We start from the raw sequence: 23,828 nt of genomic DNA, 5'->3' as shown, positions 1-23,828 counted from the left end.
ACAGTAACCTACGTACTGTATATTTTATGATACACGTGTATCAAAGAGAATGCACAGACATACACACACGTAATAAATACAAAAAAACATTTAGCTTAACTTAGTTTACAGCACTTCCACTAGCTACCAAAAATAGACTAGCCCATTGTCTAAGTAAGAAAACTTGGAATGGTGTAGTGTGCTAATTTAATTTCAAACATAAGTGATTCCTCAGAAATTTGAAGATTTATTTCAAAAATACAACGTAATTAAAAAATAAATAGAATAAAAAAACGTAAATTCGGTAAAGTAATGAAGGAAGTAATGAATGAATGACAACTGGAAAAAGGGATGAACGTCTGCTCTACTAGTTGAGCAACTACATGTTTGGAGCGAAGTGACGCTGAAGTAAGCAGGTGTGTTGCATATTATTATTTATTATTTTATGTGTGTACTTTTCAGGAGAATGTGTGAGGGGGAGGGTGGTCCGGACTAACCGGATGGACATCTTCGTTCAGTAGGGGGCTTTGAGGATATTGTGGCGCTTTAACCGACAAACAATAGTGCTCTTGAAAATCGCATGACCTCAAGTCATCTTTGTACCGTCTCTGTTAAGCCACGTTGTGGAAATAGAGGGGGCTCTGTAAAGGGGGCTGGTATTTTTATTTTATTTTTTACAACCTCACGAGGCCCCGAACCGGTGACCGAAGTATTACCGAATCTACGGGGTTGCTTTCACTCCCAAGTGATTCATTTGCAGGTAAGCCCAGTGAGAATGTGGCTTAATGTCAGCTAGCCGTGGCTAGCTAACTAGCGTAGCATCTAACGCTAGCAAGAAAGCCGTACTGGTTCACCGGCAACTGAGCTGCACGATCTAAACATTCCTCCTATTTGCTTTAGATATTTTCGTAAGAACATAAACAGTCCGAACATGCTAACTCGGAGGGATAGTGGCTACTTTTCCTGGCTTGTAGTTTTGGGTTAAATGCGTAACGTAATATGCAGGACTCGAGTTGCGGAACTCGTTTTGTCTTCGAAAAGCTTCCAAGGATCTTGATTAATATTTTCCTTCATCATAAAAGTAGTGCAACCGTAAAGATTTCTATTGAGAGTTCATAGGACTGACGTGTGACGTCCCGAGCACATGGGTCACAGTTAACGGTTCACCATATGACAGGTATGCTAGTAGCCAGTGGCGTATGGAGGCTTTTCTCGGATAATCAACCGATGCTAGTTTAACACTAGAGCACCTGTTTTACACAAGCAAACTGTGTGTTAAACCACTGTATGTATGCGTGCACTTTGCGTTGAACTTGCATCACCATGCATCACCATGTCGCAATCTAATTCCTGCACAATTACAACAGACGTTTGAGAGAGAGCTGTGTAAACAACGCAATGATGTGACATTTGTCATTCATCATCCGGTTGTTGTGACGGCTTAATGCATTTTGCCATTACTGTGCAGTGGAACCTCTGCTGTACATTCGAATGCCCTTAACTTGACCCATGTTATGAATTGAACCAACATTTTTGGTGGAAATGATGCCCCCAAAGTTGTACCCAAGGATAAAGGCATGTCTTTGGTTATTTTGGGGTAATTAACCCCCTTATGCTTGCGTCCTTGTCATTTAGTTGGTTTAATTATCTAAAAGTGTCTGAAACAAAAATATCAAAATAAATAAATTTTATATCTCATTAGTAACCATTTAATTGTGTGTATGTATGTACACCAGGGGTCGTTAACCTTTCATAAAGCGAGTGCTCTTTCTTGGATACTGATTAATGTAAAGGATTTGATGCACACTTCTGAAACACATTCGGTCAAATTATTTTTTCTATTATTAATATTTCATCATAGTCATTTATGTGAAGACACTGACAATCATGATAATGATTTCATCACAATAATTAGGAAGCAGATAAATAACACATGCAACACTTTATTTATATAAAACTCTTCAAATGTTTATATTGGCAAATAATCACTGCTGCCAAATAATCAATCCTATTTCACTTCATACTGCCATGCAGGATTTATGACACATACTAAAAGATTAGTTGAAAAGTTTCCAGCTAAAGTATTTAGTTGTAATTTTATAGTTTGTCTTGCATGTTTTGAAAGCACCTACATTGTTCCTAAAAATCCAATTCCACTATTTTGTTAACAAATAAATGTTTTATATTCAAATTACACTCCTTGTTTTTTCCCAGTGGTTTTATATTTAGAATTTGATGTTCATTGTTAATACGGCCCAAACAATACGATTTTTAGGAGACTGATTACGATATTTGACAGAATTAAATTCCCTTAAACGTTCAGCCGGTTAATTTCCAAAATATACAGTGAACAAAGCAACTTCTTTTTTAGCCTTAAAGCTTACAACAACTAAGATATGAATTATAGGCAGAACATTGGACTGGTATACATTACGTTGACTTTTAGTATTTAACTTTATAACAGAGAGAAAATTCAGATAATTTTTTTTCCCTCATTTTATTTTTTGGGGAGGCAGGTGTGTTTGAATGTCATTATCTTCGTCTATTATTGTAATGTGTTAACAATCAGCAAATAGCGGTGATTTTAAGATATCTAATATCGCCGAGTAAAATCGTCCATGCCCTATATTTTAATACCGTCAATACAAAGCACATCACTAAGTAGTATGAAGTGACATATTCAGACCTATGTGCCTGTTTTATTTATGGCCTTTATAATGCTACCAAGAAAGCTTTTGCTGAGCTACAGTGTTGAAGGTCCAAACATTGATGGATTATGATGCCAGGTAGGATGATAAAGGGCGTTAGAAGGCCCCACTATAAGAGCTGGCCACTCTGGAGTTGAGTTATAGTGAGTGTAGCAATGATGATAGCAAGATAAAGTTATGCTGCTGATGATTTAAGTACAGCATTTTTGAAAAGTTGAAAAATAAATAAATACATGTAAATGCATGCAAAAAAGAATACATGTAAATACATGCAAACCTGTTGTGATGCATTGTTTTTATTTGAAAATGTTTTTATGCCTTTTAAAAATATAAAAAAAGAATTGACCTGTTTTGTCAACCACTTCTTTTGCAGACAAACTACATAATCGCAGTAAAATATTTAGCAGAAAATAGCTAAGTCAATGTCAAAGCTTCGGCATGACAGTCTTCCAGACTACATTATGCATATAGTCATGCTGCCCCCCCCCCGCCCCGCCCCCTAAAAAAAAACAAAAAAAAAACGGTGTGACCTTATAAATTGGCCACTCCAATGTTACCAATGGAAAAGTTATTGTAGTACTCAGGAGTCAGACGCTTACAGAGTTTAAATATGCCCACTGACCAGTTCAAGTCCGCTCCCCACATTTGGACTCAAGCTCTGAAGTGAAATGTTAGCGCATCGATATCTTTTTAAGATCAAACTTTGTCAAACAGATACTGGATATACGTTTTGTGGTCGCAAAGTCCAAAAGGATTACGGTAGTTGATAAGGTGTTCAAACTAGGCAGGTTAGAACACGTGTGGAGATCTGTCTCAGGATTTACATATATACTACAGTATAATGCACTGATAAACTTTGATTTTGAAGTCACATCATAAAGTTTAACTGTAGGGTTGTTTTAACCATTAAATTGATTTTGAAGGCAATTCACATTGGTGATGATAGTCACTGATAAGTACTACTTGCAGATTATGCAAGATTATTATCCTACAAATGAATGTTATGCAAGATTATTATCCTACAAATGAATGTTTTGTAGCCAATATACATTTTTTTGTGTGTCTTGCGTTGTGTGCAAAAATTGAAGTGACGAGCACTAGCTATAGTTGCAGGGAACTTAACAACACAAGAGCAATTTGTTAGGCAGTGATTGTGAACAAGTCTTCAATAAAGAGGTCAAGTGCTTGCTTGAAGCTGTTTGTCGGACCCAGTTGAAGTTTACTTTACACAAACATAAAACAAAGAAAATTACCCATAGTTTATTTCACAAAATCACTGTCTTACAGTCACTGTCTTAATGCTCACACACGTCAAAGACACGTTACCGAAACTAATATAGACGTCGCCGTAGTTAATATAAACCCTTCAACAACTTATGTTTGAACACAATCATCAGCCATATACTTTGTCTTCGAAAAAACCCAACTAGTTTCATTGCTAGTACTGTAATGTTGATAGAATGCAAAACAAGTTAGTCTAGGCACCACTGTCCTTACAGTAAGACACACTGTCTATGTAATGAAAGAGAAACAAATTTTATTGTATGTACAATACAATATGAAATGTTCCAGGAGCACAAAAATATGTTGCAATATAATTAGTGGGTAGTAGTAATTGATTAGTAAATAGTACTTACTGCCTACCTCATGATAAAAAGTTTTTTTTTTATTGTATGAATGTTAGGAATAAAGCAATTAAATACAGTACTAGATAGTTGTATTAAGTTCATTTTGTCTTCCTTGTTATCTATATTTCATTTAAATCATTTAATTACCTGATATGTTTCGGCGCGTACTTCCGCCTTCATCAGTGCTAAAGACGCGTCAAAACCACACCAGTGACACTCTGATGAAGGCGGAAGTACACGCCGAAACATGTCAGGTAATTAAATGACCTAAATCACGATTGTCTGTTATATATGGATCAGCCAAAATACAGTCCTAGATAGTTTTTGATTTGTTGTTGTTTTTGTTTCAGTTGTAACATGGTAACAGGTCCGTACATGATAACATAACACTACTAAACCTTCACGGAATACTGGAAATATTTCACAGTTCTACTAAGGACATCCGCTACGAACACCGTCATCATTTAAAAGATGCTTGCAGCGAATGTGGGAAGACAACCAATAGGAAGATGGGAAGACAAATTCTACCAGACAACTGGTCGTCTCCACCCTGTTGGTTAATGGTAATGAAACGCGACATATCCAGGATGCCTGGATGCCTGTCGCTTGCTAATCGTCACTAATCTCATCCACTGGATTAGAGAATGAGAATACAGTCAGACGGTTCGTACGGGACGTGTGCCTACCTCCTACCTTTCATTAGTTGAATCTCCCCGCCGTCTACAGTGACGACTGGATATTTGTTTGGGCTTTCTGGCTAGCTCTTGTTGGGAATCAAAGTTTTGTCGTTGTTGGTGTTTCGGTGGGGCTTCCTTGGTCGCCAGCAATGACTTGCTGATCAGGCGGTTCCTCCAACAGAAGGTGTTCTTGTCAACATAATCTCTTTCCTTCGGTGGGATTATGATGGATATGGAGCAGGGCAGCCTGTGAGTACCTGCTGCTCACTGCTGGTATTTTGTTTTCATTTTGGCACACATTTGGTGAACCTGAACCACCATCCGCCAAAATGCTGAACCAAAGTGCTGTGATGATCTTCACTGGGATTTGTGGGGCGTTGGTGCTCATGGCAATGGCCTACTATGTCTACTGGTGAGTGAAACGAACAATATGGAAAATATACTGGGTACTACCAAATTCATCAGAAGTGGTAGCAGATCAACTGAAATTTCAAAGGAGTCAGTAGCCATAAGAGCTCTGTTTATATGTATGTTGCTGACTGGAATTTGCTTAGTAGATTGAAGTCATTTGAATTTAAAGAGTCGGAGAGTAGGCAAAGTGTTAGTTCGACTCAAGTACCTGCAAGTGACTGGCGGTTGGCCATTTATTGGTAAAAGACAAACAGCTGTCCAGCTCTAAGCAGCTTTAACCGGGTCAGTGACTAATCGATCCGTCAAGTTTAGGTGCCTCTCGGGGTGAAACTGTACTGATAAACTGTGAAACAATTTCAGATGGTTACTATGACAGTTTAATGTTTTAATTATCATTACTATGGTATTTGGCATCTCTAGGGTAGTAGTTACTGTATCTTTGGTTGTCCCTTCTGGTGCGCAAAAAAAACTCCATAAAGAAGGCACAAACAGCAGATAAAGAAGCGATGGATGAGGGTGCAAAGAATAATGTCAGACACGTGTGCTATGGTGCTACGAATTAAGGCCGAAGTCCAGATGATGTCGGTGATGTGTTCTCATCTTTCATCTCCCAAATCCAGCTTGTCTCTTGAGCTTTTAATTTCACCGTGGATAGATTGATTTTGCAATGTCAATCTGTTTTAAGGGGCCCTGAATGTTCACACAATTTCTGTTAAACAGCACTTTTCTCATTAGGCAATACCAGTTGCTGCCTCTGATTTGTCTTGGTCGTTGATGTGTGTAAAAAGTGCTTGCATGTGATGTGAGGTAAGTAGAAAAGTGTGTCAAAAGGAAATAAGAACAAAGGTCTTGGCATGTGTGGAAATCCTTCTTCACTGGGAGTTGCCCCCGCAAATATTTCAACTTCCAATAGTGTGTCAGTATAGTCTAAGACATATGTACAAACGTTAAAATTCCTTACTGTACATCTATTTAAAATCTATGAAATGCCTCTAATGTAAAGTCTAAATCATATTTAGTTGTCAATATTTTGTTAGGTTATGACATTGTGCTCAAAAGTTTCACAACATACAGATAAGATACACAACTGATTCACCAGGATTCTACGATTATTACGAGTTGGTCTTCACGTTAAAGGTCTGAAGTTATTGAGCGCAATGCATACACAGATAAGCTGTTTATAATGGACAGCCCTTGCCCTTACAGACCTACTTTTCTAATCATATTGGAAAGATCAGATTCCCAGGAACTTGACATTTCCAAACCTCACCAATTACATAGCAGGGTGACTTGAGCGCTCCCTTTTTCGCACAAAGGTCATTACACCGACGCAGATCAGAGACCAGTGTGGATGTGTTCGGACTTGATGACATCAATTGACTTAGGACACCGAGAATCACGTGACAGTATTTTATCAGTCCAACTCGTGGATACATTCCGTGTCTAATCTACGGAGACTGAGCTGAGGTAATGTTGCTGTTGCATGACTTGAATTGATCAACATGCGTTTGCCTTGTTGCTATAGCTTAATTGTTGGCTACATACTGGCGACACATTTGAATTGTATCTCATCTAAAACATAGCTTTTCATGACTATTTTTTTCATTTGTGTGAAGAATTCTTTTTCAATAAATGAATTTGTAGGAAGTATTCAATTTTTGTGTGGGGGGGGGGGGTGTTTTGTAGTAGTGTGCCGTAGAAAATATTGATTCTGAAAAGAAACTTTCCAAGCGCAGTCAAACGTTTGATGAAAAATTGGGACGTTTTTGGGTCAGTCCGCGGGTCGGTTTGAAGAGCGGATTTTTCTTCATTCATGCATGGCTATCCATCCATAAATAGAATACCCATGGTTTTTAATGCTTTTAAGTACAGAGGTTAATTATGTAGAGAAAAAAAAAGAAACATTTCTAAATGTATCTTTAAAAAAAACAAAAACAGTCTAACATATCAGTTGCTGTCTTTGTGCTTCTCATCCTTGCCTGCTGGATCGAAGAGGCACACTTGGCTTTTAGCCAGATTTGTGTAATTGATATTTGTTTGGTTAAGGTATTTAACAAATCCAATTATCCATCTATCTTAACAATGACCATCAATGATTAAATGAATTGCATATGTATTTGCAATGCACATACTTCATGTTATCATATTTGGCCTGTGGGAGCTGACATCTGTTATTCGACTGGAGTTGACGTGTTCCAACCTTGCTGTCGGACCGATTCTGATGGCAGGTGTGGACCGACGCACTCAGATGTTCATGTTTGATCCAATCACAATGTGCCCAGGGTAACATGAGATGTCCTTACAAACACAACGGCCATCAGGCACCTGGCTTTGTTATGGCAGCACTCCAAACGGTACCAGCAACTCTTTATGACTATTTTCATGTCGCCACCCCCTGTCGAGTTGTTTCTGGGAGGCTGATAACTAAGTCTCACTTTTAAGAAGCCCAACTCTGCATCTTGGTTGCATAAAGTGGAGAAGAGGCAGCACACATTTTGAAGTTCCCAAAAATTGCTTTTAATCATAACGTGGCTGTTAATCTTTATTATCACTATGAATGTCACGGTTCTGCGTACAATATCCTAATGAACTTGCTCAAGTGTGGCCCATTAAAATTAACTGATTACTGCATGCGGTTACTACAGCTTGTACAAGGTTGGGGGGGGGTTCAATTTTTATTACGTTTTTCACGATCCATCTGTCTATTTTCCGTAGTGCTGGTCCTCATTATTTCCGTGAGTGAGCTGGAGCCTAGCCCAACTGTTTTTGAGTGGGAGACAAGGTACTGGACTGGTCGCTGGCCAATCGGGCAACTTTGAACTATAGTACGGTAGTCCTCTCTAAAAGTATTGAAACTGCGAGGTCTATTCCTTTGTTTTTGTTCTAAATTGAAGATATTTGGGTTTGAAATCCCTGAATATGAGGCAAAAGTTCCGAATTTCAGCTTTTGTTGAATGTATTTACATCTAAACTCAGAATAGAGAGCAATAATTGCATCAAGCCTGCGACCCACTGACTTCAGCAGACTGTTGCGGTCTTCATTTGAAATGCTTTCCCAGGTCTTTCCTGCAGCCTCTTTCAGATCTTGTTTCTGGAGGGGTCTCCCTTCAGGAGGTGAAATGCATGCTCTATTGGGTTGAGGTCCGCCGATTGACTAGGCAAGTCTATGACCTTCCACTTTTGACTCCTGATAAAGTCCTTTTTAGTGTTTGGAAGTCTGTTTTGGGTCATTATCTTGTCGCACGATGAAGCTTCTCCAAATGCATTTTTCCAGACAAAATGGTTTTGCAAACTTCAGAAGTCTGCTGCGTTACAGTCATGCGTTACATAATCAGTGAAGAGTAGTGAGCCAATTCCAAAGCAGCCATGCAAGCCCAAGCCATTTGAACTTGCCTTCTCTTAACATTGATATTTGGGGCTGCCATTTTGAAAGGGTGTTTAAGGTGTTTGGGTTCCATGTTTTCTCTGCAGTGCTTCTGGCATTAAAAGAGCTGTTCTGCCAACAACTGCACTTATATTTAGTGCTGCACTGTAGACCAAGTGCTATAGCAGGACGTCTGTAGACTGTGCATTTTCAGATTTGTTGCCCAAATGTAAAGTGTGTTATAAATGAAATGTATTATTATTATTACTATTATAATTATTAAGTCCCTTACATCTGTAATTTAAGCAGTTCTGAATATAGTAGGTAATTGGGGTGATTATCAGCAAGCCGTAAATCAAATTTAGTGCCTATGAGAAGTGTGGAATAGGACAATTAGATAGATTGGGAGAAGCAGGAAATTGTCTGGGCACACTCTTTAGAGGCTACTTTTGTTTTGTCAGCATCATTGGTAGGACGTATAAATGATGAATGAATAAGACTTTAAAGCTGTTCATTTTCTGAAAATGACCAGTTAAAGCCTTTTTACATGTCAGCTACTTTCTTTATCGTTAATTAAATCTCTGGTTTCAGGACTGTAGTATTGGCAGAAGGACCGTGCAAACGAGGCTTGTAAAAGGATTCCACCGTGGTAAGGAAGTTACTTCATTTTCTTTGTCATTGATGGTGATTTTTTTTTTTTTTTTAAATCCTCCTTCTCCCACTGTGGTTTCTGATCCTCGTGTGTGTGTTTCATCCCTCAGGTCGGTCATCGTGTATAGAGAGGAGCTGATTCAGCTCCCTGGGCTTCTCAAGCATGGCTCTCCTAGCTTACATCAAGAGCCTGTTCATCCTTCAGTTGTTGATGGGCTTTGTATTTGTGGTGAGCGGCCTCATCATAAATTTCATCCAGCTGTGCACGTGCGTCATCTGGCCCATCAACAAGCAGCTCTATCGCAGAATCAACTGCCGGCTCTCGTACTCGCTCTGGAGCCGTAAGTAGAATATATTCCCGTTTGTAGGTGAACCAATGAATGTTTTTGTCCCCTGTGATTCCTTTAGGCGCTCACCTTGTGTGATCTCAAGGCAATTTACGTTAGAGGGTTGACTGAATTGAATTGATGGTTTCCTAGATTAATGCTGCGTTATGCTTCAGTGTTAACAAGCTTGTTTACTCAGAGGCTTACATTAATAGTTTATGTATGCTAGATTTTGAACATATGTAGGGAATTGGGACCTCAAAGTTGTACTCGCTGGATCAATATAATTTTTAAAAATTGATTTAACATCAGCAATCGCAGGGCACGTATAGACAAATAAACATTCACTTCTACAGTATGTGAATTGGTTTGACGGTCTTGAAGAACCTATAAAGCTTGTTTTGGGATTTCGGGAGGAAACCAGAGTACCTGGAGAAAACTTACCCAAGCACAGGAAGAAAAAAAAATGCAAACTTCACATAGGAAGGTCAGAGTCGAGATTCAAACCCCGAATCTCGGAACTGCGAGGCAGACATGCACTTAATTATCGTGCTATCAGTTTTTAAATACTCTCAAATATTTTCGAGAAACTTGACATAGATAACACAAATTGTACTACATGTTGGAGCAGTTTGACAACTGTAAAGCTTCTCAAGGTAGCGCTGAACGCAGTCCAGGACAGAAAAAAATTCTTGCCAGGTGGCAATTTTGCAACACTGCTCCAATGTCAGTTGGCAAGCCATGGGCAAGGGAACAATATGCTTAGAAAAACTACAAAGCTTAATCTGCCAAATGCCGATGGCCTCGCATCTGTCCGAATGATACTCAAAACGAAACAATCGTTTTCAAACCCTGGGCATCATTATTACAACGTCTTGGATCAGACGGACAATTGTAAATGGTAGTTTATTGTTGTTTCCGGACAGAGCTGGTGATGCTGCTGGAGTGGTGGTCGGGCACAGATTGCACTTTATACACGGACCAGGCTACGGTGGACAAATTTGGCAAAGAGCACGTCATCATCATTCTCAACCACAACTACGAGATCGATTTCCTGTGTGGCTGGACCATGTGTGAAAGATACGGTGTCCTGGGGGTCAGTTGCATTTAATTAATCGCTGTCATTTAGCACATGCAAAGATATACTTCAGATCTGATTAAAAACAAATACCGTAAATAAAATGACAATAGGATTCCTCTGCCTCTGTTTCCCTTCAGAGTTCAAAAGTCCTTGCCAAACATGAGCTGCTGAAGGTTCCTCTGATTGGCTGGACCTGGTACTTCTTAGAAATAGTTTTTTGCAAGAGAAAGTGGGAAGAGGACCGCAAAACTGTCTACAGCGGACTTAGCAGGCTTAAAGACTATCCTGAACATATGTGGGTGAGTGCAAATACCAAATGCTACAGAAAAATCATTCTTCCTGTTTTGAAATCGATTGGTGTATTATCACCATATCGTCTGTCAGTCCTCTCTTGTTGTTGGTTCTTCTTTTGAAGTGTCACAGAAATGAAAAAAAAAAAACAAGCAAAACTCAGCACTTTTGATGCTCTGAATTGAAGTTTTGTGAGGTATGCTGAGGTCTTTTTTTTTTTTTATCTTAGTTTGCAAGAAAGAAAAAAAAAAACGCTGAAGTAAGGTCTCCTCACATAGTAGTCATACTTGATAACGTAAAGTGTCGTGGGTCTTTAATGTTTTTACTGTAAATTTCGTTCGAAATCCAAATTGTGCAACCTAACGTATGCTCCCCCTTTAGAAGCTCCACTGCTGCGCCAGTGATGGACAAAGTATAGAATCTCACGTTTGGCTGTATCCCAGTACCCATAACATACATAACAAATGAGCTAAAACCATCCAAATGTTTCTGTCACGTGAATACCCATTTGGGTTGAAGCACTGTTGGCTCCATCTACAATCCAGAACGGACTTATATAATAATGTTATATCATGCTTGGCTATGAACACAAATGTAATATTACAGGTTGACATAACAGCCAAATTCTCCAAAATAGATTTCAGATGAAGCAGAAGGAACATGAAATATAAATAATGACAGTAATGTTAGGTTTTGAAGTGAATGTCCTCCAAGCAGCAGACAGATTCTTCCCTTTTGGCACACTTTTTCTCCATTTATCTGAGCACCGGTACACAAATAAACCTCTCTGACTGCTCCAGCTGTATTTAACATCTCACGGCAGGAGACTCTCTCGCTCGCTCGCTCGCTCGCTCTCTCTCTCTCTCTCTCTCTCTCTCTCGTTTTGCCCTTGAGCCCTGAATTTCCCCTTAAAATGCCACACTGAAGACTAAACAACCCAAGCGAAGTTCTCTTTGTATGATATTAACGTGGCAAATGTCCTCTCCGCCTTCAGTTCCTGCTGTATTGTGAAGGCACCCGCTTCACAGAGAAGAAGCACCAGATAAGCATGCAGGTTGCAGAGAGTAAAGGCCTACCCAAGCTCAAATACCACCTTCTACCACGCACCAAGGGGTTCACCACCACGCTGCAGTGTCTCAAGGGCACAGGTAGAGTGTAAAAATACACATAGGCCATATGGAACGTATCTTATTCGAAACCTCCCTGTTCCTTCGCATGCTTTTTTTTTTTTTTTTTTTTTTTACAGTGACTGCCGTTTATGACGTGACGCTCAACTTCAAAGATAAGCAGACGCCCACTCTCCTGGGCATCGTCAATGGCAAGAAATACAAAGCTGACATGAGCGTAAGGTGAGAACGCGTCACTGATACAAGCCTCAAACTCGTCTGAACTTGACCCTCTGCACTGATGTTGCTATTGTTTCTCACGGGATTTTTGCTCGAAAGCATAACCACTGCACATTTTGTCCGTGGCAAATGAATAACAGTGGCGACTATAATAACAATATTTCCACAAGGACATTGAGTTTGGGTGAGAAATCTTATCTAGTAATTCAACCCACAGTGGCAGTTCTCCCATGGAAACACTCTTGACAAAAGAGAGAGTCATTTGCATCATATTTGGACACTACATGAGTCAGTTTGTGTCATCTCTTTTAGTCTAGGGAGCCCCCTGGTGGTAGGAGAACGCTACAGCTCACACATTGTTTTCAGAGTTCATTCATCCAACCATCCATTTTCTACCGACTTTTTTCCCAACTGACTTTGGGAGTGAGGCAGGTACTCCCTGGACTGGTCACCAGAAACAACATTTACGCCTATTGACAACTTAGTCTTGAATGAACCTAGCATGTAACGTGGGTGGAAGCCAGAACATGCACACACCCACATGAGTTAGGATTTCAAACCACAACCACTTGACTTTGAGGCAGATACACCAGGCTATCATCATGAATCATTTAGTCGTCCAAATGTATTGTCTAATACTTGTGGTAAAATGAATTGCTCAATGAGCATTCACCTTAACACATTCCATGTTATTAAATTAAATTGGGCAAATGTGCCAAAGTTCCTTAACCATACAGTCAAGTTTATCTGAAAATTGGATGTGAACCGAAACTAAATCTGTAAGAGCTATTGCATTAATTAATCAGGTCCATAGTCAAAGCATCTCTATAATAAAAGCTGTATTTACTGTACAAGGCTTTGTTTGAAGTCATATTTTAACTTTATGGTGAAATAAAGAAGGGTTACAATCTTCTGCTCTGGAGGGAGTCTCTCAAACTTATAACAACATAAAAAGTGGACAGATATATTTTGATTTTTTTTTAGCGGGGGGGCGGGTGATGCTAGAGGAGTTGGAAAAGTTGCACAGTTGGATAACTATGCACAACTATAATGACAGCAAAGGGAAATCCAGTGTCTTAGTTAGAATATTAGTAATGGCGTCAATTTACATTTTAAGTGTTGTTTCAGTATATGCCTTTAAGAAGTTTGACTAACTTTTGGCTTCGTGTTTCCTGCTTCACTGCAGACGTTTCCCTGTGGAAGAGATCCCAGATGATGAGGCCGAGTGTGCCAACTGGCTGCATAAACTGTACCAGGAGAAGGTAACATTTCATTCAATTCACATTTGACGAGTGAGCTCATTCATTCATTTCATCACTTCCTCACCCAGATCCAATGTGATTAAACTCGACTTGTTGAACAAATACGTCCACTTGTTGCTCACAAATTCTTTCCCCCCGTCAGGATGCCTTACAGGAGACGTACAGCAAGGAAGGCAAGTTCCCGGGGCCCACAATAATCCCTCCCCGCCGTCTGTGGACGCTGCTCAACTTCCTGTTCTGGGCCACGCTGCTGCTTTCGCCACTTATCAAGTTTGCGTGCGGAGTGGCCGTCAGCGGCTCCCCGCTTCTCATCATTGGCTTCATCATTTTCCTCATCATAGGTACGGACACGCAATCAAGCCTCATCAAAAGCAGTATGAATGAAAGGCTTAAAGACCCTATCAAAGGCATGTTGCATGCGTCTAAGTATTTCATATTCAACGGACACGCCCACAGCTTTTAAGAGTAAGAAGTTGATTTTTCATAATTTTGAATTCCTATATTATATACATGGCATTTTTTTTAAATCGTTCAAATTTGGCAGGGTTGTTAACAACACTTGATAGACATTTATTTGCACTTTACAGGAACTTTAATTACATTTCAGGGGGGGTTATTGCATGCCTAAAAATCCACTTTGGTTGTTGCCGTTATTTTTTTTGTGTATTCATTTGTTTTCGAAATAGTACTCGTTTCTCATCTTGGTCATTTTGTTCTTATTAATTATCATGTGCAATTTTCATTTCATTCCGTTTTATCTCTATTAAACATCTGACATTTGATTGTTTCGTCTCTCCAGCTTCCGTTGCGATCCGCCGCCTGATCGGCGTCACGGAGGTCAAGAAGACGGGCTCCAGTTACGGCGACCAGGAGACCAAGAAACAAAACTAAAAGCGCGTCACCCCGGACCGACTCCTACTCTCCTCCTACCGTCCAATCGGTCGCTAGGTCGGGGAGGAGACCCGGCTGCGAAACCACAATAGAGAGCAGACTTAGAAACCTTAATGAGAAAGAGCACTGGAGGTCCACAAGACATGAGGGAGGAGAAGGCGAGGGGGGGGGGGGGGTGATATGCTGCATTGCATCCTAAACCAACTAGTGACCCACTTTCCACAGCCAAGCCCCGTTAATCCCGCCGATCTTAAAACCTCTCACCTTCTAACCTACCTGCGGTCACATGGAAGGCTGCAAACATAGCCTGCGTCCTGCTTCGCACTACCTCCCCACCAAACCACACTTCCTGTCTGTCGTCACCCAATTACGGAGTGGCGACGTAGTCCAGGTCAGAACAGGGCCCTCCATCCGTGTGCGCCCACAAGCCTCCATTCCCCTTTTCATGCGCCCGCTTTTGTTTTTTTAAAGCAGAAACGTCACAAAACCATGGAAACATGACCGTTCACCTTCCGCCAGTGAGGGCCACGCGCATAGATAGTGAAATGTACGAAACAGTTTGATGAGCTAAAGTGTGCCATGTCCAAACAAGTAGATGGGGTCCTCAGTTTACCATGGTGCCGGTATTCCAGGTTAGGAATGGCGCACTATGAACTAGTTTGAAGAGTACGGGACACAACAAGGCACACTCAGTTACCACCATACATTTGATTCATTTGACTCTTTTATATTTATGGCCTGTGTTTCCTACAAATATTCATTGTAATTATGACTTTACTACTGCGGTAGCGTAGGTTCATAATGGACTATGACGTATTCTGACTCGCAAACCCAGGACCACCGCAACTACCCCCCACCCCCTTAGTTTCTGGAGCCTTCCCCTAAGTAATCACTTTTTTATTGACTTGTGTGATCATGCCGACCTGATCCCCATTTTTAGGGGAGGGGGTGTCCTCTATAAGGGCTGTGCACGTGAGAGCTGTCATACCTATGATACAGCTCTGGAAAAATGAAGAGAGCTACAAAATTTGAAAAGGAACCTTTTTATATTACGTATTTTGACCATTTTTCATTTTCCGCAAAATAAATGCTCTTCATGTTGTCAGTAGCTAATAGAATGAAACAGAAATTTGCATTTTACTCCATTGATGTTTTCTTAAGATGTTTAATGCCACTACTAGGTGGTTTATTGTTAAACTAAACATGAAACAAAGAGAATTACGCTGTGTATTTAAAAGTTCCACATAGCTTTGCTTTCATAGATCCTTTTAGCTTAATGCTAACAAACAATGCAATACGCCGTATAAAGGCTGATTTAGCCACTTATCATAGGTGCCGTGGTGTTACAGCCCTTTAAGCAAAGGATATTTGAACAGACAATTTAACAAACATTTATAGGCATATTCTTTATCCTTGGCAACAAACTGCGTTTGTTGTGAAACTCTTCTTCATTAGTGTATCCGTCTATTACACTGCCCCCAGATGGCCAAGGCATGCACACCAGTTGGAGCGGCACAATGTCCAGTTAATTCAAGCATAAAATGTGGCAAAAACTATTTAATTAGTTGCATTATATTTGGTTGTGCAAGTACATTATTGAGTGCTATTTTTCTTTAAAATAAAAAAAAATGTAATCTTTTTTTTTTTTAAGTTAAGATTTAAAATAAGAGTGATTTCAGTTAAACAGCGCGAATTGAACTCAGATCATAAGGCACCACTGTACATATCAATCGCAGAATCAGAGATTATTTTTGCAGTGGTATCATAACACTGGTCAGCAAATTTTTACTACATTTTTCCGATTCCGAATTCCTCATTTTTTTTCTCTAGCACACCAGATTGTATAATAATATATGTAATATTGTAATATTCATGAATTGAGCGTTAGGTTGCGCAACAGGTTGAATTTTTTTCTGAAACGTTCAAAGCTATAAACTACAACGTATGGTCAAATCCGTGTTATGCTACCTCTTTATAGGCCAAACATAAAAACAACAAAGAAGACTATATCTCAAAAACCTGATGTGCTAGAAAAAAAAAAGTAAAGACATTTTGAAATCAGCATCAAAAATACATTTCGGAACACATAAAGCCACCTCTGATTAAAATTTGCTGTTGATCAGTGCAATCCTTTCCAGAGCTGTACTCCCTGCACCTCCTCACCTGTTCATATAATTTTGTTAAATTAGGACAACTTCCCTTGCCCCTCAAACACTGCAGCTTGTCAGCTGGCAGCCACGACAGGTGAAGTGGCGGGCGTTGTTGTGACAGATTCCCAACAGGAGGTCACCAGCTGTCCCCGCGTAGCCTCGCACAGCTGTTGACATAATATTTGCTTGGCCACATATAGACTGTAGTTGTGAGAAGTTAACCTTTGCCTTAAATCAAGCTTGCTCAGGCAAGGGGCCCGCGTCCTCCCTCACTTTCACCACTTCCGACCATGTCAAACAACGAATCAATGAGCAAATCCAGGACATTTTCCACACGTCCTGGTTACGTTGAGTAACACAAGGCTGCTCAGATGCGGCGAAACAGGCAAGTGAAGTACAGTAACTGCATTTCAGCGTTAGATCCCCCCCCCCCCCCCCATGTGAAATCCCGACTGCTTCTGTACATAGTGTTGTGCTATCTTTTGCCCTTAACACGCTACATATTCCACTCTCTTCTTTCGCTTCCCTCTTGTGCCACATGTAGCGTCCATTTGAACTTTTTAGTTCACGGGATCATGCGGCCACTCTGCGTACTCCCTCCTGTGACAGAATTATCTCCATCCGTTGAGATTTCATGCAAGCCTTAAAACGGGACAGTGCTGCTTCTGATTTATTTGTGTTGACTGACAAGCTGACTGAGTCCCTGGACGAAATTTCAATAGAAGTAAAAATTCCGAATAGAAAAAGATGACTGTTCTTTTAGTGTTGAGTGCCCTTTTCACTCACTGGTCTACTTTTGAGGAGTGGTGTCAACTGATGAGCGCACTTCTGAAAACTGATATGCACATACTCACTGATATACTTGTGCAGGCTGATACAGTATGCTTGTAGTCACTGGTATACTTGTGAAAACTGGTGTACTCATCTACTGGTATACCTGTGAAAACCAGTGTGCTTATACTCACTGGTATACTTTTGAAAACTAGCATAACTTGCAAAACCTGGTATAATAGAACTCACGGGTATACTTCTGAAAGTTGGTCTTCTTGCTGGTATAGTTGTGAAAACTGTGTCTTCACAGTCACTGGCATACCTGTGAAAACCAGTGTGCTTATACTCACTGGTATACTTTTGAAAACTATTATCATTTGCAAAACCTGGTATGATTGCACTCACAGGTATACTTGTGAAAGTTGGTATTCTTGGTGGTATACTCGTGAAAGCTGGTATACTTGCAGTCACAGGTATACTTGTGAAAAATGGCATACTTGTGAGAGACAGTGTCCTTGAACTCACTGGCAAACCTGTGAAAATCGGTATAGTCACATTCACTGGTATACTTGTGAAAAGAATTATGCTTGTAAAAGCTGGTGTAATTGCACTCACTGGTGTACTTGTGAAAGCTGATATGTCTGTGAAAGGCAGTACACTTTCACACCTGTGTGCTGGTGTACTAACGTCACAAGTATACTGGCAACTTGTGAAAGACATACTTGCTTCCACTAGTATACCTGTGAAAGCTGGTGTACTTGTGAAAGACAGCATGCTTGCACTCACTGGCATGCTTGTGAAAACTGGTGTGTGTATGAAAAGTGGTACTTGTGAAAAGTGCCACGCTTGCGCTCGCTGGTGTTCTTGTCAAAACTGGTGTCCTTTTGAAAGACAGTATACTTGCACATTACTCCATACTGAACATACTGAAAATTGGTATAGTCACACTTACTGGTATACTTGTGAAAGCTGGGATAGTTGTGAAAACTGTCATGTTTGCACTCACTAATATACTTGTGAAAACTGGTATACTTGTACCCACTAGTATATTTGTGAAAACTATTGTAGTATACTTTAAAAAGCTGGCATAGGTGCACTCACTGGTATATTTGTGAAAACTGGCATACTTGTGAAAAGCTTCCAGCGGTGTCCAAATTGAGTCCTCGAGCTGATCATTTGAATCAGGTGTGTTGGAGGAGGGAAACATCTAACACACGCAGGATGGCGGCCCTCAAGGACCACATTTGGACACCTTTGGCTTTAGATGTTCAACCCGTCACCTTCCGCTTGAATCCAGCAGATTGGTGGCGCAGTCCTTTCTTGTCGTGCAATTCAACCCCAGAAGAGATGCAGCCATTTGACACAGGATGGTTTTGTTCAGTCAATAAAAGTGACTTTGATAGGTTTCTTTTCTGAAATCTGACACGACCATGTAAAAAAAAAAATAATAATCCAGATAATCACTCATTCCTCACGAGTCATCTGCTTTTTGTTTGTTTGTTGGTTTTGTTTCCGAGGCTGATTTCATGTTTTTTGGTCCGTCACCAACACCCACCCCCACCTGTTATTAAAAGACTTGAATCACAAAGCAACTCTTCGTGCCTTTCTTTGGAGTTTGAGTTTCTCTCGGAAATGCGGCAGTCACATACGACCTGATCTCCATCCTCTCATCATCTCTTCCTTAAGCGTACACTCATCATGATCCCACCATTCACCAAGCTCACTATTCACATTTAATGGCTCACCAGTGTGAAATCTTGTCAGACCTGTACAAAGAAATGAATCTGTTGGGGTTTTTTTTTACCTCGTTCCCTGCTTTTGGGGGGCGGGGCGGCACCGAGCTTGTTTCGCCAATTTTTGACATGTGTTGTGTATACTGTAAACGTGATCACAACGTAAATCATAGTTTTAGAAAACAGCTCTCCAGTAGTAGTAGTGGTTGGCATGGCAACGCCATCGCATGTGAAACTGAGCTGGTCTCCAGGGTGGACATCGGAATAGCTCACCATCCAAGCTTTTGTGTGTGTGCGCGCGTGTGTGAGTACTTTATTTTCTGACTCAGGGACTTCTACAGGCCACGCAGCAGCTCTGGCATGAACTCTAAAATATAACATAAGAAAAAAGGCTTTCTTGGGGACGTGTGATTGTGTTGCTTTTTATTAACTATTCAAAGTAGTGGTGGAATTTAAGGTGGATTTCTGCCGCCCGTGAGACGCGGCCAAACCCGACTCAACTGTCGCACAGTGAGCGGGATAGTGCAACTATACAGTAGTTACCATGAGTCCCCATGTCCCGGTTGAATGGATAAGGCCAATGATCAGATGCGCCCGCCACACTAAAAATAATTATGTGTTAAGAAAAACAGCACCTGATAATATTGCACTTCACCAAAACATACAGAAAGTAATAACTGAAATAATTCAATACATTGTAAAGGAACAGATTTTACCACATCTTTACCATCAATGATGGACGATGTGCTGCTGCTTTCTGGTGTCTTGGCCACCTGAGGGCAGTATAACAGCTCCTCAAGCCCAATAATAATCATTCTTTGCCGAAGATAAAGAATATGTGCCTTTGAGTATTGCTTTATCTGCCTTAGATGATGCTGTTGTTTATTTTTAAATATCGGTCCATCAAACTGTTACAATATGTAGTTATTTTAAATACACGTGTAATCTTTGTTTAATTGGACAGTTAACTTCAATTGGGGGTTGCAAAAATCTGACGCTCCTTTTCTTCCAAGCTGATGCTTTGTGAAGGCAAATGAGTTCATTTCTTTGCCAGAGCTATGCTTGCTTGTCACCTAAAATTAGTCGAACGATGTATCATTTATTTTTAAAAAATAAATATATATATATATATATATATATATATATATATATTTTTTTTTTTTTTTTTTTACATTTATTTTAGGAGGACCGACGCCCCCCTAAATTAGGCCTAACGATCGCCACCGGCTTCCACGATGTCACAGCATCTTGAAGATGTGTCTGCGTATATCCGATAGCTTCATACCGTACACCAGAGGGTTGAGAACTGGCGGAATGACCACAAACTCCAGAGATAAGATGATTGCAACGAAGGGGTTCATCTCCTCCACATCGTACCTGCTCAGGGCAATATCACAAAATATGGCAATGGAATAAATGACAAAGGAGACCATGTGCGGCAAACAGCTCTGGAATACTCTCCCCTTGAATTGGGCCGAGCGTCTCCAGGTGATGTTCATGATGCGCGTGTACGTGTAGAGGACGAAGGCCAACGGGAGGAAAACGGTAGAGATGGTCACGAACAAGCCCACCACGTTGTTGACCACCGTGGACACGCACGACAGCTTGACGACATTCCAGTTGGCGCAGAACACCTTCTGGATCTCGTTGCCGCACAGGGGCAGCGTTGCGGACAGGTAGATGACGGTGGAGAGGATGAAGATGGGTAAAAGCCACGCCAGGCCAACCAGGGTCAGAGCCTTTTTCACCGTCATCCTGGTGTGGTAGTGCAGCGGGTGGCACACGGCCAGGTAGCGGTCGTAGGCCATGACGCACAGCGTGGTCATCTCGTTGGCGCCGTACGTGTAGATGAGGTAGATCTGCGTGAAGCAGGCGGCGCGCGAGATCAGGTGAGCGTCGGACGCCAGGTCCAGCAGGAAGCGGGGGAAGAAGCCCGTGGAGCCGTACAGGGCGTTGAAGGACAAGCAGGCGATGAATATGTACATGGGCTCGTGAAGGGTCTTCTCGCGGCAGATCGTCAGCACGATGGCCCAGTTGGCGCACACGATGAAGAGGTAGAGGAGGAGGCACGAGACCAACGCCGGGTAGCGGTATGGGCCGATGTTTATGAACATGGTGAGGTTAAAGTAAGGAAGCAGCGTTAGGTTGGGCATCCTTACATTCCCACACCCGCGTGATTCCTTACAACCTGTTACTTGACACCGTCTGCGAAAAGAGTTCGAACAAGCAAATGGCGGTATCATCCCTGTTAAATAAACATTCATTTCAAGTTAATTTGAATTAAGTTACTGAGTTACTTCCAGAAACACACACACAGTTTTTTTTTGTGTTTTTTTTCAGCACAAACTTTATGATTAAGTGCTTGAAGATGCGCATATCGTCGCTGTCCTGTGAAAAACACTTATGTCCAGTTTTGGGGAAAAAGATTATTTTCACGTTCTAGCGGTGTGTGTAACGCTGAAACACCATTCATGTAAAAATAAGAAAATTTAAAAAAATGGATATAAGTATTTTTCACAGGACAGTGACAATATACGTTATATAAAGATAACAACAATATACGTTAATATAATATATTTTTATTCTCTGTCTGTGTCACACATTGCTGCACCTCAATCTCAGGTCTTTGTCTTCATCACAATATCTATTTCCTGCTCTGTCCTCTCTCTAAAAAAAACAGTCTCGTCTGGCTTTTGTCTCTGTCTCATTATCATTTGTCTTCATGTTGCAGACCACGCAGAAGCAAATCACACACATTCTGGCATGCGAGGAGAGATTCAGAGTGAAAGAGGTATGCAAACTGTGCTGCACCTTGACCGTCGCCAACCAAGCATAACTCCAACAATTAGTTGCAAATTTTACACGTTTGTCCATACTGGCACTCAATCTTCTGGGCTTCTCTCGATTCCAAAGTCTGAATACTTACAGACTGAGTTACTTTAGGACTAAGGTGTCCCTTTTTTTTTTTTTTTAACCACAACGAAAAAAACAGTGCAAAGTAAGACATTGCAGAAACCGTTTTTGTAAATAAGATTTATTTTAATAGGTTGGCAGGTTGAGGGATTTCTTAGTTTTGTTGTTGCCCACAACAAACCAGTACTGGTGGTGGGGTGGGCATTTTTGTGAACTGGCTCCTTTTTTTTTTTTTACAAAGTCTTGAAAGGCAACATGCACATGCCACTGTTCATCAGCACAACAGGTCTCATCCTAAGCACTCAGTGGTTTGCTGCTCAAAGTTCCCTGGACAAGACTTAATTTGGTAAAACCATCCATCCATTTTCTATAGATACCTGTTCTCTTGTTCACAGTCAATGTGAGCTGGAGCCTATCCCAGCTACATTCAAGCGAAAGGCAGACTACATGCTGGATTTTCCAATAGTCAATCTCAGGACACATTTTGAGCCTGTCGATCATTAACACGAACATTCACACTGAAGCCAGACTTGACCCAAAGTCAGCCGAGGGTACCACAACACCATCAGTGACCTCCCCTTGGTCAAACTGCTCAGGTGCGTACTTGTGGAATACTGACTAGAACAGTTACAATTGCTGCCATGCCAATATGATTAAAAAAAAAAAAAAAAATTCACTTCAAAACGTTTTTTTTTTTAACTCTGTATGTTCTGTTATTTCCATTTCTCTGACCTCTTGACATCACTGAAAATGATGGCTTGCCTTGAGTAATTTTTCAAACTGTACTGTAAATAAATGTTTCAAATTCAAGAATACAAATATGAGACACTCAAAAGCCACATACATACTGTATACTTACCTGCATGTGTTTTCATGTCCTTCATGATGTTCTTTGTGAGCTACCGCTCACGTTTAAAGACACACACGCCATGAGTGCGCGCATCTTTTAATGCTGTCGCTGCGCTCTTGGGACTTGATCTGACTCCAGCCCAGTGGTGGATAGGAAAGTACAAATACTTTGTTACAAAGTACAAATTCTGGGTATTTGGGGCGGGGCATTTGAACACAGCATTAACAATGATGTATAAAATATTTCCTCTCTCAAGGCCTTATTTAAGAGAACCCGTTGCAATTCCACTTGGCATTTTTACCTAAATGCCTAAAAAGGTGCATCCAAAGTAAATTTAAAGCTCCACTTGAACCTTTTGGAGTATCAGTATAGTTTTGGTCTCTTTTTGAAGATAACACTTAGAATTGTTCTCCTCAGCTATCAGAATCGTTTTATGTGCTAGCGGCACTGAATTATGGAAGTTTGAATACATAAAAGAAGGCGGATTTTATGTCCGCCTATTTTTATTTTATTTTTTTCAAAAAATCTGTCTGGAAATGATGTAGTAGTGTGGTGGACGAAAATAACACTGCAGGATTACAGCTCAAAGGCTTCCTCCAATTCCATTTCAAATTTGACAATAATACGACAGAAAATGAGCATTTTACACAAGTTTTACAAAGGACATGTCCAGGCGAACCAAAAGTGTGCCATTTGGGTGATCCAATTGCAACCATGTTCACATATGTAGGGAAAAAGGCTGCTATTGTGAAATGCTCCAACGATCATTAGTTGTAATGAAAAGTAAGACAGACTT

At 40.6% G+C, this 23,828-nt stretch overlaps 2 protein-coding genes across 5 annotated transcripts; one reads left to right on the top strand and one right to left on the bottom strand.

Annotated features, from left to right (window-relative positions):
• Nucleotides 1-128: 128 nt before the first annotated feature.
• agpat3 (1-acylglycerol-3-phosphate O-acyltransferase 3) lies at nucleotides 129-19,124 on the top strand. 4 transcript variants are annotated; one of them, XM_086051553.1, is made up of 10 exons: nucleotides 129-395; nucleotides 9,359-9,416; nucleotides 9,529-9,759; nucleotides 10,671-10,840; nucleotides 10,963-11,124; nucleotides 12,111-12,264; nucleotides 12,363-12,465; nucleotides 13,649-13,724; nucleotides 13,867-14,065; nucleotides 14,524-19,124. In XM_086051553.1, the coding sequence occupies exons 3-10, from the start codon at nucleotides 9,582-9,584 to the stop codon at nucleotides 14,613-14,615; spliced, it is 1,134 nt and encodes a 377-aa protein (XP_085907679.1). In that variant the 5' UTR covers nucleotides 129-395; nucleotides 9,359-9,416; nucleotides 9,529-9,581; the 3' UTR covers nucleotides 14,616-19,124. The 4 variants fall into 4 exon arrangements, with proteins under 4 accessions (XP_085907679.1, XP_085907678.1, XP_085907680.1 ...); XM_086051552.1 differs by lacking the exon at nucleotides 129-395 and adding an exon at nucleotides 468-739; XM_086051554.1 differs by lacking the exon at nucleotides 129-395 and adding an exon at nucleotides 4,943-5,241.
• Nucleotides 19,125-20,435: 1,311 nt separating this feature from the next.
• Nucleotides 20,436-23,172, bottom strand: LOC147136485 (olfactory receptor 6N2-like). The gene is made up of 2 exons (XM_086051838.1): nucleotides 23,042-23,172; nucleotides 20,436-21,474 (listed from the first exon to the last, which is right to left on the bottom strand). The coding sequence occupies exon 2, from the start codon at nucleotides 21,420-21,422 to the stop codon at nucleotides 20,508-20,510; it is 915 nt and encodes a 304-aa protein (XP_085907964.1). The 5' UTR covers nucleotides 21,423-21,474; nucleotides 23,042-23,172; the 3' UTR covers nucleotides 20,436-20,507.
• Between the last annotated feature and the right edge of the window lie 656 nt (nucleotides 23,173-23,828).

The sequence above is a fragment of the Filicampus tigris genome, chromosome 14, assembly GCF_054856515.1.
Source record: "Filicampus tigris isolate MCC_2025a chromosome 14, RoL_Ftig_1.0, whole genome shotgun sequence".
Lineage (NCBI taxonomy): Eukaryota > Metazoa > Chordata > Actinopteri > Syngnathiformes > Syngnathidae > Filicampus > Filicampus tigris.
The sequence above is the reverse complement of the archived record's forward strand: the minus strand, read 5'-3'. Positions and strand labels throughout refer to the sequence as shown.

Excerpts from the sequence above, each read along its gene's own strand:
- agpat3 (XM_086051553.1), top strand. The coding sequence starts at position 9,582 with ATGGCTCTCCTAGCTTACATCAAGAGCCTGTTCATCCTTCAGTTGTTG. Across the intron at positions 9,760-10,670 it reads CTCGTACTCGCTCTGGAGCC|AGCTGGTGATGCTGCTGGAG; the intron begins GTAAGTAGAATA and ends GTTTCCGGACAG. Across the intron at positions 14,066-14,523 it reads CATCATTTTCCTCATCATAG|CTTCCGTTGCGATCCGCCGC; the intron begins GTACGGACACGC and ends TCGTCTCTCCAG.
- LOC147136485 (XM_086051838.1), bottom strand. The coding sequence starts at position 21,422 with ATGCCCAACCTAACGCTGCTTCCTTACTTTAACCTCACCATGTTCATA.